General features: G+C 45.4%; 1 protein-coding gene across 4 annotated transcripts; it reads left to right on the forward strand.

Moving 5' to 3' along the window:
* Positions 1-357: 357 nt before the first annotated feature.
* EDA2R (ectodysplasin A2 receptor) lies at positions 358-15,419 on the forward strand. 4 transcript variants are annotated; one of them, XM_081178806.1, is made up of 9 exons: positions 358-461; positions 2,098-2,221; positions 4,142-4,252; positions 5,715-5,893; positions 6,629-6,714; positions 7,756-7,926; positions 9,511-9,657; positions 11,487-11,998; positions 14,854-15,419. In XM_081178806.1, exons 2-9 carry the CDS (start codon positions 2,174-2,176, stop codon positions 14,932-14,934), a joined length of 1,335 nt encoding a protein of 444 aa, XP_081034932.1. In that variant the 5' UTR covers positions 358-461; positions 2,098-2,173; the 3' UTR covers positions 14,935-15,419. The 4 variants fall into 4 exon arrangements, with proteins under 4 accessions (XP_081034932.1, XP_081034931.1, XP_081034934.1 ...); XM_081178805.1 differs by having other exon boundaries at positions 448-582; XM_081178808.1 differs by having other exon boundaries at positions 448-582; positions 11,487-11,569.
* The last annotated feature ends 310 nt before the right edge of the window (positions 15,420-15,729 follow it).

The following is a 15,729-nucleotide window of genomic DNA, read 5'->3' on the forward strand; positions in this document are numbered from 1 at the left end:
TTTTCTAAATTTCTATTTTTAACTTCTTTTCTTTTTTTCCTTTCTCCCTCTTTTTTTTTTGAATATTGCTTTATAGATGTATAAATAATTCTACTCGTGCATATGTATGAAATTTGTTTCTTTATTTCTTTTCTTATTTGATTTTTTTTAATTCAATAAAAATTTAATAATAATAATAAAATAATAAAGAACCAAGCGAGCTTATCCTTCCAGTGTGTGCACGGTAAACCACGCCCCTCGGGAAGCTCAATCAGCATAGCTGTTTCGGCAACAGCCAATGGGAGAACGGCTTCTCTTATCTCGCCTCTTCGTCTTCCATTGATTGGTCAGTAAGCCCCACCCCTCGGGAAGCGCAGTCTGTATAGCGGCTCAGCCGTCAGCCAATGGGAGAGCAGTCTCTCTCTATTTGTCTCCGCCGCGGGATGCAGCAGTCCAGAGATATATCTGTCGCTGCTGTTCAGGTAAACGTTCAGTCTGACAGGTGTGCGCCTGGGGAACTGAGCCGCACCACCTTCAGTCTCTGCCTTGGGGTTGGTTCGGTTTGACTCCGAGGGCTGACTCGCTCGTCCTGCGTGTCCCCAGGTAATCGGGTCCGGAGGACGCCCGCGGGTTTACGGAACGTGTGCACGGTGCTCTGGCTGAGGCCCCGTCGGGCGCGTCTAGGCATATCGCCACAGCCTGCCTGCCTGTCTTCGCGTGGGAAGGAGAGACGGGAGTTTTTGGCTTTCCCGGTTTCTAAACGGGGAAAACAAGCCGAAGAAGTATGGGGAGGGAGCGGAGTTGCGGGCAGGCAGGAACTGCTTTCATAGAATCATAGAAATGAACAGTTCGAAGGGACCCAAAGACCAAATAGACAACCCCGTGCAATGCAGGGAAGAAAAAAGGGACGGAGAAAGGAGCCTTCTCGACCTCCCTCACTTTTTAAGAAATGTATCCCGCCCCCGCCTCCTAAAGCTGGGAGCCCGGCCAGGCTTCTTCGGGAATCGAGCCCTGAGCTACAGGCTTGGAGGGCAGCCAGGCAAAGGGGAGATGAAGCGGGTCCACGTGGACTCCCAGAGGCTGGGCTGCAGTTGGGCAAGCCCGGGCTTGCAGCGTTGAGTCGGTGGAGGAGAGGGTCTTAATCTTTCATTCCAGGGAACTTACTGGCTTTCTGGCTCTTTGAACCTGACAGGTCGGATCCTGGAATGACAGATGGTGGGGTTTAGTTGACAACAAAAGCGCTCACCACGAATTTGGAAGCCACGGAAGCAGAGCCAAGAACTGTTTTGTTTTGTTGTTGTTTTTTGTGATTGCAAGTGTTTAAAAACTGTTTTAAATATTTTTTTAAACGTAACTTTTATTGACGTTTTAAAATTATTAGAAAAGGAAAATAGAGAGATGATACCAGAAAAACATGATGTAGCATCAAGGTTTTTCTACTAGACCCTTTGGAAACTTAAAGTTTATGGAATCCCCCCCCCCCAAATTAAGCTCTCTGCCAAACACTTTGAGTACGAATATTCCAAATTAATACTGCATTTTCGTGTTGTGACCTACCCTGGGACCTAGGGTGAAGGATGGATAATAAATTAGTAATAATAACAACATGTCACAGGAACAGTATGAGATAAATCCTCAAGGCCATGATTGTAATACTATATCATGCACTGTAGATTGATAGCTAGATTGGTAGTGACTGAGAACTAAAGAATTTCTCCTTATCTGCAGTAATACGCGTGGTTTTATTTAAACTGCGACCTTCACCTAAATTTAAAAAATGCAACCAATGCATGCTTTGCTCCTTCCTGGCTTGCTAACTAATTTTTTAAAAATGTATTTCTATTAAAGAGTTATTGGTTTACAAAAGTATGTGCAACGTCTTTTTTCAAGTTACATTTTTTACAGATCAGTTTCATTTGTTGAGACTTGCTAACTAAAATTTGAGCAGGGATTAAGAATGGTACAGCTATTTGTGATGCTGAAAGTTGTTTGTCACAACAAAGTTGCTTTGTATCTCAGGGTGAAAGAGACTTTTTTGGGGGGGGGGATCACCCTGTCTGGGAAAAACCTTAATTCTTAATTCTCCCCTCACTCTTTCCCCTTTTTGTTCTTTCATAGTTTAGATCCTAAGGAACGAAGTTCACAAGGGCACCTGGCCAGCTACATTTCTGACTGAGGAACTGCTGTGTTGGAGATGAAGAAGGAAGTGTGGCTGATGCTTTTGGTGGCGTTTGTTACCAATGTAGGAATCTTCTCTATTTTATCTGCTCCATTGCATAAAACTCTCTTGTGCTGTCAAGCTGAGGGGAGGGCAAGTGTTGGGGTATTTTAATAAAAATATCTAAATCTTCATTATGGGAGTTACAGAGCACAGCCTCTAATGATTGGAGATATTCATAAGAGCTAAAGCTATCAGTGGGCTAGAATATCGTTTCAGAGGTGATAAGCTCCTGAAAAGCCAAAATAAGGTTGTGGTGCTATAATCTCCCCCCCCCCCAAAAAAAAACACACCTGGGAATAAGTCCCATTTAAACACAGTGGAACTCACTTCTGAATGGACATGCATTGGATTGCACTGCAAATGTATTAAAAATTTACTAGGAGGACGATGGGGATGAGTACTTTTATATCCCATATTTTCCTCCTAAGGAGCTCAAGGAGGAGTACATGATACTCCCTGTTCCCTCATTTATTCCTCTTATCCCAAGCCTTTGGTTTGTTATCATGCCATGTATTTTTGTGTTTTTAAACATTAAACCACTCTGTGATCCTCTAATGGAGAGCAGTATATAAATTTCATATCCTTACAACAGCCCTGCAATGTAGGTTAGGCTCAGAGGCAGTGTCAACCCAGGGTGTGGCGGCCATGGAAAAGGGAAACATCATTACAAAAGGCCATGAAAAAAAGAAAACTTCCAGTATTACAAATCTTATACAAATATACTGTGGGATCACATTTGAAATGCTCCATACAGTGCCAGTTGCCTCACCTAAAAAGGATGTGGTAGAGATGGTTCAAAAAAAGGGCAACCAAAATGTTCAAGGGGATGGAGCGACTCCCCTAGGAGGAAAGGTTGCTATGTTGGGGACCTTTCAGTTTGGAGAAAAGGCAAGTACAGTGGTACCTCTGGATGCGATCAGGATTCATTCCAGAGCCCCGTTCACATCCTGAAATAAACTCAACCCGCTTCCGTGCGTCTGTGGGTCGTGATTTGCCGCTTCCACGCATGCGTGTGATGTCATTTTGAGCATCTGCGCATGTGCGAGCGGCGAAACCCGGAAGTAACGCGCTCCATTACTTCCGGGTCGCCGTGGAGCGCAACCCGAAAATGCTTAACCTGAAGCTACTTCAACCCAAGGTATGACTGTAAGAGGGAACATGATTGAAGTTTATAAAATGGTACATGGCATGGAGAAAAGTTCTCTCTCTCTCATAACTCTAGAATTCGTGAGCATCCAATGCAACTGAATGTTGGAAGATTCAGGACACATAAACAGAAGTCTCTTTTCATTCAGCGCATAGTGAAACTATGGAACTCAGTCCTCTAGGAGCCGGTGATGGCCACAAACTTGGATGGTTTTAAAAGAGGATTAGTCAAGCTTCTGGAGGGAGAAGACTATCGGTGGTTAATAGCCATAATGGCTCTGCTCTGCCACCACAGCTGGAGGCAGCAATGCTTCTGAATGCCAGTTGATGGAAACCACGGGAGGAGAAAGGGCTCGTGCTCGTTTCCTGCTGGTGGGCTTCTCATTTGGGCATCTGGTTGGCCACTGAGGACCACATGCTGGACTAGATGAATCATGGCCTGATGCCGCAGGGGTCTTCTTATGCACTTAATGAGCTGGGTGTTCTTGAAGGCAGGACGTGTATAAAGTGCCCCTCCTGCAGGTCTCCAAATAACTGATATTCAGCAGTACCATATCATTATGCACCAAGAGGTGTCTCTTGCAGGGATTTGGAAGTTTCTGTGTGCAACAGGTTCAAGCAGAGGCACTTTGGGAGTTTAGGAAGTTAAGCCCTAAGAAAAAAGGATTGTTGTGCTGGTTTTGGTTTGCTCCGTTTGCTGTACAACCACCCAGGTCCCTGGGAAAGATCACAACCTTAAGCTAAGGACAGATGCAAGTTAATGCAGACCTTAAGAGGCTCTTTTCCTTCTGACAGGTGCCACAGTTGCCTGCCAACCCACTCAAATGTGCACAGGATGAGTACCTGGACGATCAGGGGAGATGCAGCCCTTGTCTGAAATGTGGTCCTGGAACGGAGCCTTCCAAGGTAATCTGAAGCTGTTCAGGGCTGTCAATAATACCTTCTGGGCTTGGCCCCCTGCACTCTGGGCAGCAGCATAGTGTGGGTTGCCAGCACCTGGGACGGGCAAGTCGGTGCCAGAGTGCTCCATCCCACTGGAGCCAAGTGAGGCTGTGCTGCACCACCTACCCACAAAAGATGGAGCCCAGCTCCCCATGGGCCTGAGTTGCTCTGCCACCCACCAGGGTGGGGCAGATATCCCTGTGGGAGTGCCTGGTTGCACCCCCTCAGAATTTTGTGTCTGGGACCATTCCCCCCACCACCACACACACATTACACCACTGGCTGTGGGATGCAGATGAGAGATTCCTGGTGTAGAAGATTTTTTTCAATTGATCACTCCAGTTACGATATTGGAGACAGCTCTTATTTGATTGGAATAGGAACAGCTGCTGGGAACCCACATAAGTGGAGTCCACAGATGTATAAATCACACTGGCTTATACAGAGGCATTCCCTTGAAGGAATGGGTTTCTTTTTCCGGACATCGGTCCCTACGTATTTTGTGGTGAGCACATAAGATATTGACGTGTTTTCTTTGTTCCCCTAAAGAGTCAGGGTCATCCCTTGCTGTGACTGATAAAGGAGAGAGCTTGTTTATGCAATTGCGTCCTTATTTTGCTTTTGCTCAACAGCTCAAGTTTTACGCATTTTAAAATGCTCTCTTTTGAAAGAACAAAGGGGGGGGGTTGAGTCAGTTTTAAACTTGCTACACAGAAACCCATTCCTTCACCCTCACCTTAGCTTTGCAAATGGGTAGAAATTAAATCATGTCCTTAGAGGAAATGCAGGTCTGGATTATTAGAGCTGCATTCAGCAGGAAGAACAAAGTTTCTACTTTCTATTACTGGTGTAATCTGTTAAATGGAAGCGTTGTTGTTGTTGTTGTTGTTGTTGTTACTATTACTATTTTTATTTATGTATTTACATTTGTATCCCACCTTTCCTCCAAGGAGCCCAAGGCGGTTTACGTACTACTTCTCCCCATTTAATCCCCATAACAATGTTTTGAGGTGGCATAGTCTGGGAGGCAGTGACTAGCTCCCAAGGCCATTCCATGAGCTTCCAGGCTGAGGTAGCATTTGATCCCTGGTGTCCCAGGTCCTAGTCTAGCACTCTAATCAGTATGCCATACTGGTTCAGGTAGAAGACCCCTAACGGATGCAATGAATTCGGATCTATTTACAAACTGTGTTTAACCGTGTCATTTACATTGTATAATTATTGAATTTTTATTGGGTAGCAGTAGGTACATGGGGATTGCTTGTTATATGTATTTTAGAAACTGATAGATAAGAAGAAGGGGGGGGACTTAGAAAAGGATGCCAAACCTTCTGCCTGTGGCATTTCATCTAGCTCTTTTTTGGTGGGGGGAACACGGTCTCAGGCTGCAGCTACAGTCAATGGCTTTGTTCCTGTGTTTCGACAGGAGTGTGGTTATGGTGAAGGGGGAAATGCCCATTGTGTTCCATGCCCGCCCAGGAGGTTCAAGAACAACTTGAGCCACCTTGGCTGCAAACCCTGCGTCTCATGCAGTCTCCTCAACCGGATCCAGAGACACAACTGCTCCTCCATCTTGAATGCAGCCTGTGGAGAGTGTTTCCCTGGGTAAGTACAAGGTAAACTCCAAGAGCAACACAGGACCTGTGGAACTGGCACTCTTACAAGTGCCACATAATACCCATTTCACATTTGTAAGAATTCAATCTTTTAGTGCAGCAGCACCAACACTGGAACTCCTTGCCTGTTGACATCAGAGGGACACCTTCACTGTACTCTTTTCAGCACCAGCTGAAAACATTTTTGTTTAGGCAAAATGTCCAGATGCTTAAAAAGTTGATGTCTGTTTTAAACCGTTGGTGAGGGTTTTTTGATTTTTGTTAATTGCTTATTTTTATCTTCTAAATGTTTGAAAGAGTTGATTTTTTGAAGATAATTATATTGTTCTCTTTGTGAACTGCTTTGAGGTGGTTGTTTTTCCAGTCAAGCAGTGTATAAACTTTATGAAATAAATAAAAAATTCTCATCAGAGTAGCTCTGTCCACTGGTTTGTGTTTTGGTGCAACTGAACATGAACTGGGTGCATGGTGAAGCATTCGTCCAATTGATTCACCCAGCATTGGATGTAGTAATTGTGCATTGGGAACAATTTGAGTGCATGGATTGGTCCTTAGCACTGCAGTGTTGAGGGACACAGAGAGCCAGTGTTGGAAAAATACTTAAACAGCAGCAATGGGGGCTTTGAGCTAATGACCACTGCACAGAGCATCCTCTGTCACTCAGGTTCTTTTGGTACATATGGCTCTCATAACTTGTCTGCTCCATTTTTCTTCCTCTTGACAGTTTCTACAGGAAAACTCAAATTGGAGGGCTCAGGGATCAGCAATGCATTCCTTGCACAAGGCGGACCCCCTCCTCTGAGCTAGACTGTAAGTACCTGCTAGGTCTTTTGCCCATCTGTTTCCCCCAATTCAGATTGCAATTTCATCATGCCACTTCATTCTAGAACTGTTTCAACTGCAGCAGCGAGGGAAAAAATGCTTTACAAGAAAGAAGTTCCATACTAAGAGGGTGGGGGAAGGGAACACAAGATTCTACAATCTGTATCAATTTATGCACATATTTCAAATTTCACATTTTGCATAACTTATTCTGCTGGTCAAGCAAAGAAATCACTGAAGTTTCACTGAGACTATAAATCATGCCCTGGAAACCCGACTCAGATCATTACCCTCTCGCAAGCTATTTTTGCTGTATCCAAGACCACAGTTTCTACTTGTGTAAAATTATAACAGCTTTGCTTTAGAAGCCCTATCTATTTTCAGGTTACTTGTTGTATTTCTATATCCCATCTTTTTCTCCAAAGAGCTCAAGGTGGCGTGTAGACAGTTCTCTTATGAAATCCCCACCACAGCCCTGTGAGGTAGTTTAGTCTGAGAAGCAGTGACTGACCCCCAACGTCTCACGCAGTGAGTTTCATGGCCAAGTGTGGGATATGAAACCTGGTCTTTTCCCAGGTCCTAGTCTGACACTCTAACCACTGTGCCACACAGTACGTTGCACTTTATTGGGCCCTAACTCTCCCTTGTCCCCTTCAGTGCAGGGAGTTCCATAGATGGAGCTTGGAGCTTTTAGCAGCTGTTGACCCATAGAAGCAACACATGTCCTCACTGAAAGGGTTTTTTGCCGCCACCTCCTCATGCCTGCAGATTAATGCACCCTGAAGTAAAGAAGCTCATCTCTTGCTGGGTGGCCCTGCCAATTCCTTCAATGTTTTGTTTTCTGCAAACCTTCTGAGATGGAGGGCTGCAACGAATTTCAGTTTTGCAGTCTGGAAAGATGCAGCCCCCCCCCCTTTGCATTTCCTGCCCAGCCAATATGCTTACTGAAGGGCAACTGGGATCTGTGACCTTACTAATGAGCAAACTGAAGCATCTGTGGCTGTTCATTCCTCACTGATGTGTCTGCAGGTGACTCCGAAGAGAGCGTAGTGCCGGTGCCGGTGAAGTATCCCATACCTGCTACTCAGGACCTGCTCTTTGTGGTGCTGACCCTCACCACGTTTATCATCACTGGGTTGGCACTGGTGACCGTCACCATCCTCTACTGCAAACGGATCTGGAAGAACCACTGCCAGCATGGTGAGTCAGTCCTGTGCAGAAACTCTTACCCCCTTCCTTTCCAGTGGCTGCTAGCCATGGTGGCTCTGCCTCCACAGTGAGAGGCAGTCATGCTTCTGAATAGCAGGGCGGTGGGGAGGGTCCCCTTGTGCTCAGGTCCTGCTTGTGGGCTTCCTTTTAGGGGCATCTCGTTGGCCACTGTGAGAACAGGATGCTGGGTGAGATGGGCCACTGATGTGGTTCACTGGTCCTGCTGAGAGGTCTCACCTCTCAAGAGTTTTTTTCACTTCTGCAGAATATGTTCTGTTGCTTTCTCCACTTCCTTTGGCATTCCTTGCTGTTGACTACACCCTTCCCCACTTTTCTGCACCATCCTAGACAGCCCCATAATTGTGTCTCTTACCCCAGGGCTCTTTAAACTTCCTAAGTGTGGTGTGAGCAGGTAGAATGGAGAGTAGGTAGCAGGCTAGTGGGACCCAGAGGACCTATTCTTTGCACATCCCCTCTGGATGCTTGGTGCAAGTTACTGTTTTTTGTCCTCAGTTTCCACATTTGCAAAAATGGGCATAATAGGTGCATATCTCGTTGGGCTGTTGTAAAAATGAAAATGCTAATTGTGAAGTGCTTTCTATAGTTTGAGCAGTGCTTATCTTATTATGTAATAATAACTGAGTTGTAATAAAAGAAAGGTGCTAGATTGTCCTCAGTTACATATGTCCTTACTTTATAATAGGTAATTAATTACCAATCACAATAATAACTGGACTGGTTCTTTTCCTTTTTTGACAAGCTCGGTGGATAGTCAGAATGTGGTCAGGTGGGATTAATAAAAAGCACATTTGTTTTATTTACTGAATTTATATCCCACCCTTTTCTCCATGGAGCTTAAGGTGGCACATGCAGTTCTCCTTCCTCCTCACTTAATCCAACAACCCTGTGAGGTAGGTTAGACACAGAGAGACAGCAATTGGACCCAAAAGTCTCACCCAGTGGCCTTCACATGGCCGAGTGGGGATTCAAACCTAGATCTCCCAAAAGTCCTAGCCCAGTGCTGTATCCACCACAGTACACTGGCTCGCATCATGGCTATGTAGTCAAGGTAAAAAGGTAAAGGACTCCTGGATGGTTAAGTCCAGCCAAAGGTGACTATGAGGTGTGGTGCTCACCTTGCTTCAGGCTGAGGGAGCCGGAATTTGTCCAGGCAGCTTTCAGGGTCATGTGGCCAGCATGACTAAACTGCTTCTGGTGCAACGGAACACCGTGATGGAAACCAGAGCACACAGAAATGCCATTTACCTTCCTGCCACAGCAGTACCTATTTAGCTACTTGCACTGGTGTGCTTTCGAACTGCTAGGTGGACAGAGCAATGGGAGCTCACCCCGTCGTGCGGATTCGAACCGCCAACCTTCTGATCGGCAAGCCCAAGAGGCTCAGTGGTTTAGACCACAGCACCACCCATGTCCCTGGCTATGTAGTATCAGTTTCTCAGTGTATGAAGACTTACTTGCAAGGCTGATATTCCTGGGGTTTTTTTATTCCTTACATCGCTGATGACTAGGTGTGTGTGTTGACAGTGTTTTTCCTCTGTATCTTTATCTTTCAAGCGTTCCACAGTAGTCAGGATTTATCTGACCAGGAGGAGACATTTCAAGATTCTGCCATGTCTGCTGGCTTCCCTTGCCGCACATTCCTGTCCAACACCTGCTCTGTAGCCATCAAGCGTTTGAGTCCTTGGCAAAGGCCACAGGAAGGTAATACTCTAATGGTGATGCTCTGAGGCCCAGAGGGGGTGGGCGGTGAAGGAATTGTGGTTTCTCCATCTCTCTCTCTCTCTCTCTCTCTCTCTCTGTCTCTCCGGCTCCGCTTCTTTAAGCAATATACAGTGGTGCCTCACAAGACGAAAAGAATCCGTTCTGTGATTCTCTTCGTCTAGCGGTTTTTTCGTTTTGCGAAGCAAACCCATTGACGGATTAGCGGATTAGCGCTATTAGCGGCTTTTAGCGGCTTATCTGCTGATTGGATCAGCTGATAAGCGTCTTAGTGGCCTAGAAAAAGGGGGGGAGGGGAAAAAACCAGCAGGAACTCGCAATACATTGTCGTCTTGCGAAGCAAGCCCATAGGAAATTCGTTTTGCGAAGCACCTCCAAAACGGAAAACTCTTTCGTCTAGCGAGTTTTCCGTCTTGCGAGGCATTCGTCTTGCGGGGCACCACTGTAGTTCATGTATCCAAATACTTAGGATCTTATTCAAACACAGGAATCTAGCATGCCTAACAATAGAACTTTCGGACATCCAATGTAGCTGAATGTTTGAAGATTCAGGACAGATAAAAGAAAAGGGGCTTCTTCATGCTACACAGTTGAACTTTGGAACTCCCTGACACAGAAGGCAATGGTGGTCACCAACTTGGATGGTTTAAAAAAAAAGGATTGGGCAAATTCATGGAGGAGGAGAAGGCTACTAGCCATGATGGCTGTGCTCTGCTGCTATAGTTGCAGCAGTGCTTCTGAATTCCAGGTGCTGGAAGCTGCAAGAGAGGAAAGGCTTCTTGTACTCAGGGACTGCTTGTGAGTTTCTCTTTGCGGCATCCACTGTGAGGACAGGACACTGGACTAGATGGGCCATTGGCTTGATCCAGCAGGGCTCTTATGACCAAAAGAGTGGCAGGATCATGAGGGTGACATGCAAATGACAGCCTGCGAGAGAAGCCAACAGTAATTTGGCCTTCTTAGTTTAGGGGTGCACAACCTGCGGCCCTCCAGATGTTGTTGGACAACACCTCCTATCATCCCTGACCACATGCTATGCTGGCTGGGGCTGATGGGAGTTGTAGTCCAGAAAGATCTTGCCCGGGGGGGGGGGTTGCAGTTTGTGTACCCCTGGATTAGAAGAAGCTCAGGGAAAGGGAAGCATGATCAGGAAGACCCATTGCTTTGAATAGTTGTTGTTTTTTTCATTTGCAAAGGTACAGATGAGACTGTTGCCAATTTGGGAAGGCAGAGGGAAAATCCATTGGTGTTGAGAGGAGGAATTACCGGTAGCTACATAGAGATCCATGAGGTGATTTGCCTTCTCCTCTTCCCTTTCCTGGGAGACCAGGGAGAGGTGGCTGTAGGAAACCAGTGCCTTTAAATTGAGAGATTTGCAGAGGGTGGTGGGGTTGGGGTCCTAATTTCAACAGCATTTATGAAAGCCATATTCAAATACCTGAAGAGCTGCCGCATGGAAGAGGAGCAAGCTTATTTCCTCTTGCTCTGGAGGAGAGCATGCAAACCAATGGATTTAAATTACAAGAAAGGAGATTCTGACTAAACACCAGGAAGAATTTTCTGAGGGCAAGAGCCATTTGACAATGGAATGGACTCCCTTGGAAGGTGGTGGACTGTCCTTCCTTAGATGTTTTCAAGTGGAAGTTGGGTGGCCCTCTGTCAGGGAATCTTTAGCTGTGATTCCTGCACTGCAGGAAAAAATGGGACTACATGAACCTTCGGGGTCCCAACCTTACAGTTCTATAATTCCAAACAACATCTTGCTCCATGTTCTTAAATTGTCTCTTTCCCCCTCCCCTTGATTTTTTAAGGTCTGGCTGAAGCTGTCCACTTTGTCTCAAGAGTTCCTGGGGTTCACTGGCCCTTCCAGGAGCCCGACCGGGACTTTGCTCAGGTGATTCCTGCCGGCAACCAAGCTCCTCCGGGCAGGAGCGTTGCGGAGCACATGCACTTTTTCAGGGACTCTGGCTACAGCGACTATTCCTTGACAGACCTTAGACAGGAGTGTGGTGCAGCCCCCAGTGACCCCCCAGTGGCCCCTGTCTCCTCATGTGCCACAGAGGCGCTACACCACTGGCCTCATGCCCCCGTGGAGTGTACGGAGCTGGACCTGCAGAACCTCTCCGCCCAGGCTGACATCCTGGCCACCATAAGAGAAGAGAATCACCATGGGGAAGGGGCTGCTCAGGCAGGGAGCGGAAGCGGGCTGGAGCTGAACCCTACAACTCCTGAATGTCCTGCCTGCCGAGAAGCAGAGGCTTGGCTCTCTCCTCAATCTTTTTCATCCTTCCAAAACCTTACAGTTGAAAGCAGGGAGCAGCCGGTTAGTCACCCAACTTTCTCTGCTCTTGAGCAAAAAACTATAGAAGGGAAAATAAGGGGCTGCCCTTTATTATTATTATTATTATTCTGGCTGTTTTGATGTGCAGATTTCTATAGGCCACTTGACTGTAAAAAACCGAAATTGTTTACGAAAAGAGTAAAAGAGAGATTACTGGTAAATACAGTTTAAAAAAGGGATGCGGGTGATGCTGTGGGTTAAACCACAGAGCCTAGGACTTGCTGATCAGAAGGTCGGCGGTTGAATCCCCGTGATGGGGTGAGCTCCCGTTGCTCGGTCCCTGCTCCTGCCAACCTAGCAGTTCGAAAGCACATCAAAGTGCAAGTAGATAAATAGGTACCACTCCGGAGGGAAGGTAAACGGCGTTTCTGTGCGCTGCTCTGGTTCGCCACAAGTGGCTTAGTCATGCTGGCCACATGACCCGGAAGCTGTACGCCGGCTCCCTCGGCCAATAAAGCGAGATGAGCGCCGCAACCCCAGAGTCGGTCATGACTGGACCTAATGGTCAGGGGTCCCTTTATCTTTACCTTACAGTTTAAAAATAATATGGAAAATAATCAGTGATAAAATGAAATCCAGATTAAAGCTCACCTTGGCATTCTGCACATCAGGGTAGGCTTGTGTAAACAAAAATGTTTCTAGTAGTACCTGCTTGATGTAAATAGGCAGGGAGTTCCGAAGTGTAGATGTTGGCACACAAAAGAATAGATTTCTGGCAAATGCAGAGAAGTATTATGTGGCACCTGTAACAGTTCTGGTTCTGCAAATGGCAATGGCTGAGTGGGTGAATGAATGAAATCTTTATTGCTAAAACCTATAAGCCGTCACAATTGGTCACAATGTGTAGGATACAATTAATTAATTTAAAACTGAACAGCAACAACAGCAAAGCAAACATACAATAATGCAAAAATCACATTTGCGTATGTTAAGCACTCTGCTTCTCTCTTCCCCTTATGATACTTGTGTTGGTGCTAAGCTCTCAACTTACTTGCAGTCAAGGCAAATTTTGCAACCTGTGCAGTAATAAATACGTTATTGCCAGCAAGCAAAATAGATATTTGCTCAAGGGGAGGTCGGTTGGAGAGAGAACAGAGAATGTAATCAAGGATTTTTTTTCTAGGGGATATATATAAAGAGCATCATAACAAATAGTGTTGAATATCCTCCACATCTCCTGACTCATAGATGCAGAGTCTTTGGTACACAGGGGTGTTATTAAATCTTCCCTTTAGATATGCGGAGGGCATACACTGAAAACACAAAGCTGTAAATGCTTTTTTAAGTAGTGCCAGCATGAGATTAATAAAGTATTGCTCCAGCCCAAAAGATGTTTTATATATTGGATACCAGGATGAATATGCCACCTGGGAAAGTGAATGAAGGTCCCTCCATTTAGAGACTAAATAAAAATTTTCTTTGATGAGTTGTTTGACTCTGTTAGAGGCAAAATTTGATAGGGAGTCCACATTAAACCCATAATAATGGAGACTCTTACTGACTGAGTTTGCTCAAGAGCTTCGGGGCATAGATTGCAATTGCTCTAGGAAGCATTTTTTAGGGAACCTAGTATTACTCATGCTAGCCAACTTCAGCCAGAATTAGCCCTGCTTCAGCTCTTAAAAAGGGGCTGAGAATAATCAACAGTGATTTCAGGAAAGAGTTCTGCACCACTTCTAACGGGAGGGCATTACTATATCTATACCCCCAAATCTCTGCACCATGCAATAATTGTGACACAATCTTCTTTTGAAATACCTCAACTGTGGGGGCAACTAAACTCCCGCCCCTGACCTCTGCAAACCGTAATAAAGAATGAATCAAGTGAGAGGATTTCAGTTTAGCTGCGAGGAGGTGTGGCTTCCAGGACAGTTTTGAATTAAAACCCAAGCCCAGGTATTTATAATAGCATTGTCGTTCAATGGGTTTATTGTCCGAACTCCATTTGTGAGGTTTTCTCTTCTTCCCCAAAATCACCACTTTAGTTTTAGAATGCTTGACTGTTAACTGGGTTGAGCGCGTGTACATGGTGTAAGGTGATCGTGCACATACATTAGTCCTTAGCTGGTATGGCCTTCATATAGTACTTAAATACTTCTTTGCCACTTTTCTAAAGTTGTGCGCAAAGCAAATAATGGTCCAAAGCTTAACAGCATATAAGCAACTTTGCAGGAGGTTGGACTAGATGACTCTACAGTTCTGTGAGCATCTCAGTCATTATACCTGTTAACGCTATGAATGTCAGTTGGGTTAGGCACATACAGAAGTGTTTTGGGAGGCAAGCCTGCTCCTGATTTCCCACTCCTACAGGTGCCACATAGCACCCACTCTGCCTCTGTAAGAATGGATGCTGACTAGGGACAGAGGAGAAACTTGATTTAAAGGTCAACCTGCCTGATCCACAGGTTTCAGAACCAAAACAGCCATCCTCCAAAACCTGGACTTCTCCAAAGTCTGCAGTTCTCTAGCCAAGTGATGCGTGCAAAAATGCACATTCCAGCACGAATCATGAACAAAACTGTGTGTATTGGTGAAAGCCAGGTGCAAAAATGCATTCTACTAAAAGGAAACTGTTCTGCAATAACGTGTTAGTCATATACAAATGGGAATAATGGGAAGAATTTGCACTAAAACACTTGAGTTTTCCTGAGGGTGTGTGTGTATATATACACACACAAACATTCAAAGTGTTGAGAACTGAACTTGGAAAAAAGAGGAAACTGAATGAAATCAAAAAAGAAAGATTTGCCCACCCCTAGTGCTGACAGAGGGATGTTGACAAGATTGCCCTGCAAGTATTTCCTACTAGCTGACTTGTTTATTTTTCCCCTTATCAGGAGAGTGATGCTTGGAACCTCGTAGTCAAGACTGACGATGCCACACAAGGTGAAGAAGTGTGCACCATTTGCCAGCAGTAGTCCAGTTGTGCTCCAATGTGACATCAGAGTCAGTGTGTCATACTAGGACCTAGGAAAGACCAGGGCTGAATTCTCCACTTGGACATGAGGCTCATGTCATGAGATAAAGGTTATTGAGAGCAGAATAAGTAACGCAAGGCCTACAAGGCCTACACAATCATTCAAGCCTGAAAACTGATAATTGTTAAAAGCTAACTGCTGAATCATTGTGATTAATCTACAGGATCACTCATTCTCTCTATAAATTTGTAGCCTGTTTGCAGGAAGGCCCAGTGTAGTATCTGTGCTGTTGTTGAAATGTGTTGCTGTGAATGTAACTCTAAGGCAGGCAGAGTGGCCCCAGGCCTCTAGTTAATCAGTAGCTAAGACTATGCCTCTGTGAAGAGTCAGATAGCTACTTTGAGCTCTCTGTGTATGCTCTTTAACTATGCTGTTTATGAACAAGTTAATTTTCTTCAGTAAAGTTTAATTCTGTTTATGAAGAAGACTCTGCGTTGATTAATTTACCGCTGCGCGACAGTTCACTAGGTGGCCTTGGGTGCCAGTCACTCACCCTGAGCCTAAGCTGCCTCACACAGTAGTTGTGATGATTAAATGAGGAGGGGGAGAACCATGTACACTACACTGAGCTCCCTGGAGGAAAGGTGGGATGATAATAAATGATTAAATCTCCAATAAGGAGCACCCACAGTAAAACACTGCAGTGTGTAATGCTTCTATTCAGGGCTCCAACCACTTCCTCTCCCTTCAGTTTTTGTTCCTCTCCCCCAAATACAGTCAGTCAACAATCTGTGG

Source organism: Podarcis bocagei, assembly GCF_964188305.1.
Source record: "Podarcis bocagei genome assembly, chromosome: Z".
NCBI lineage: Eukaryota > Metazoa > Chordata > Lepidosauria > Squamata > Lacertidae > Podarcis > Podarcis bocagei.

Excerpts from the sequence above, each read along its gene's own strand:
- EDA2R (XM_081178806.1), top strand. The coding sequence starts at position 2,174 with ATGAAGAAGGAAGTGTGGCTGATGCTTTTGGTGGCGTTTGTTACCAAT. Across the intron at positions 7,927-9,510 it reads GAAGAACCACTGCCAGCATG|CGTTCCACAGTAGTCAGGAT; the intron begins GTGAGTCAGTCC and ends TTATCTTTCAAG. Across the intron at positions 9,658-11,486 it reads TTGGCAAAGGCCACAGGAAG|GTCTGGCTGAAGCTGTCCAC; the intron begins GTAATACTCTAA and ends TGATTTTTTAAG.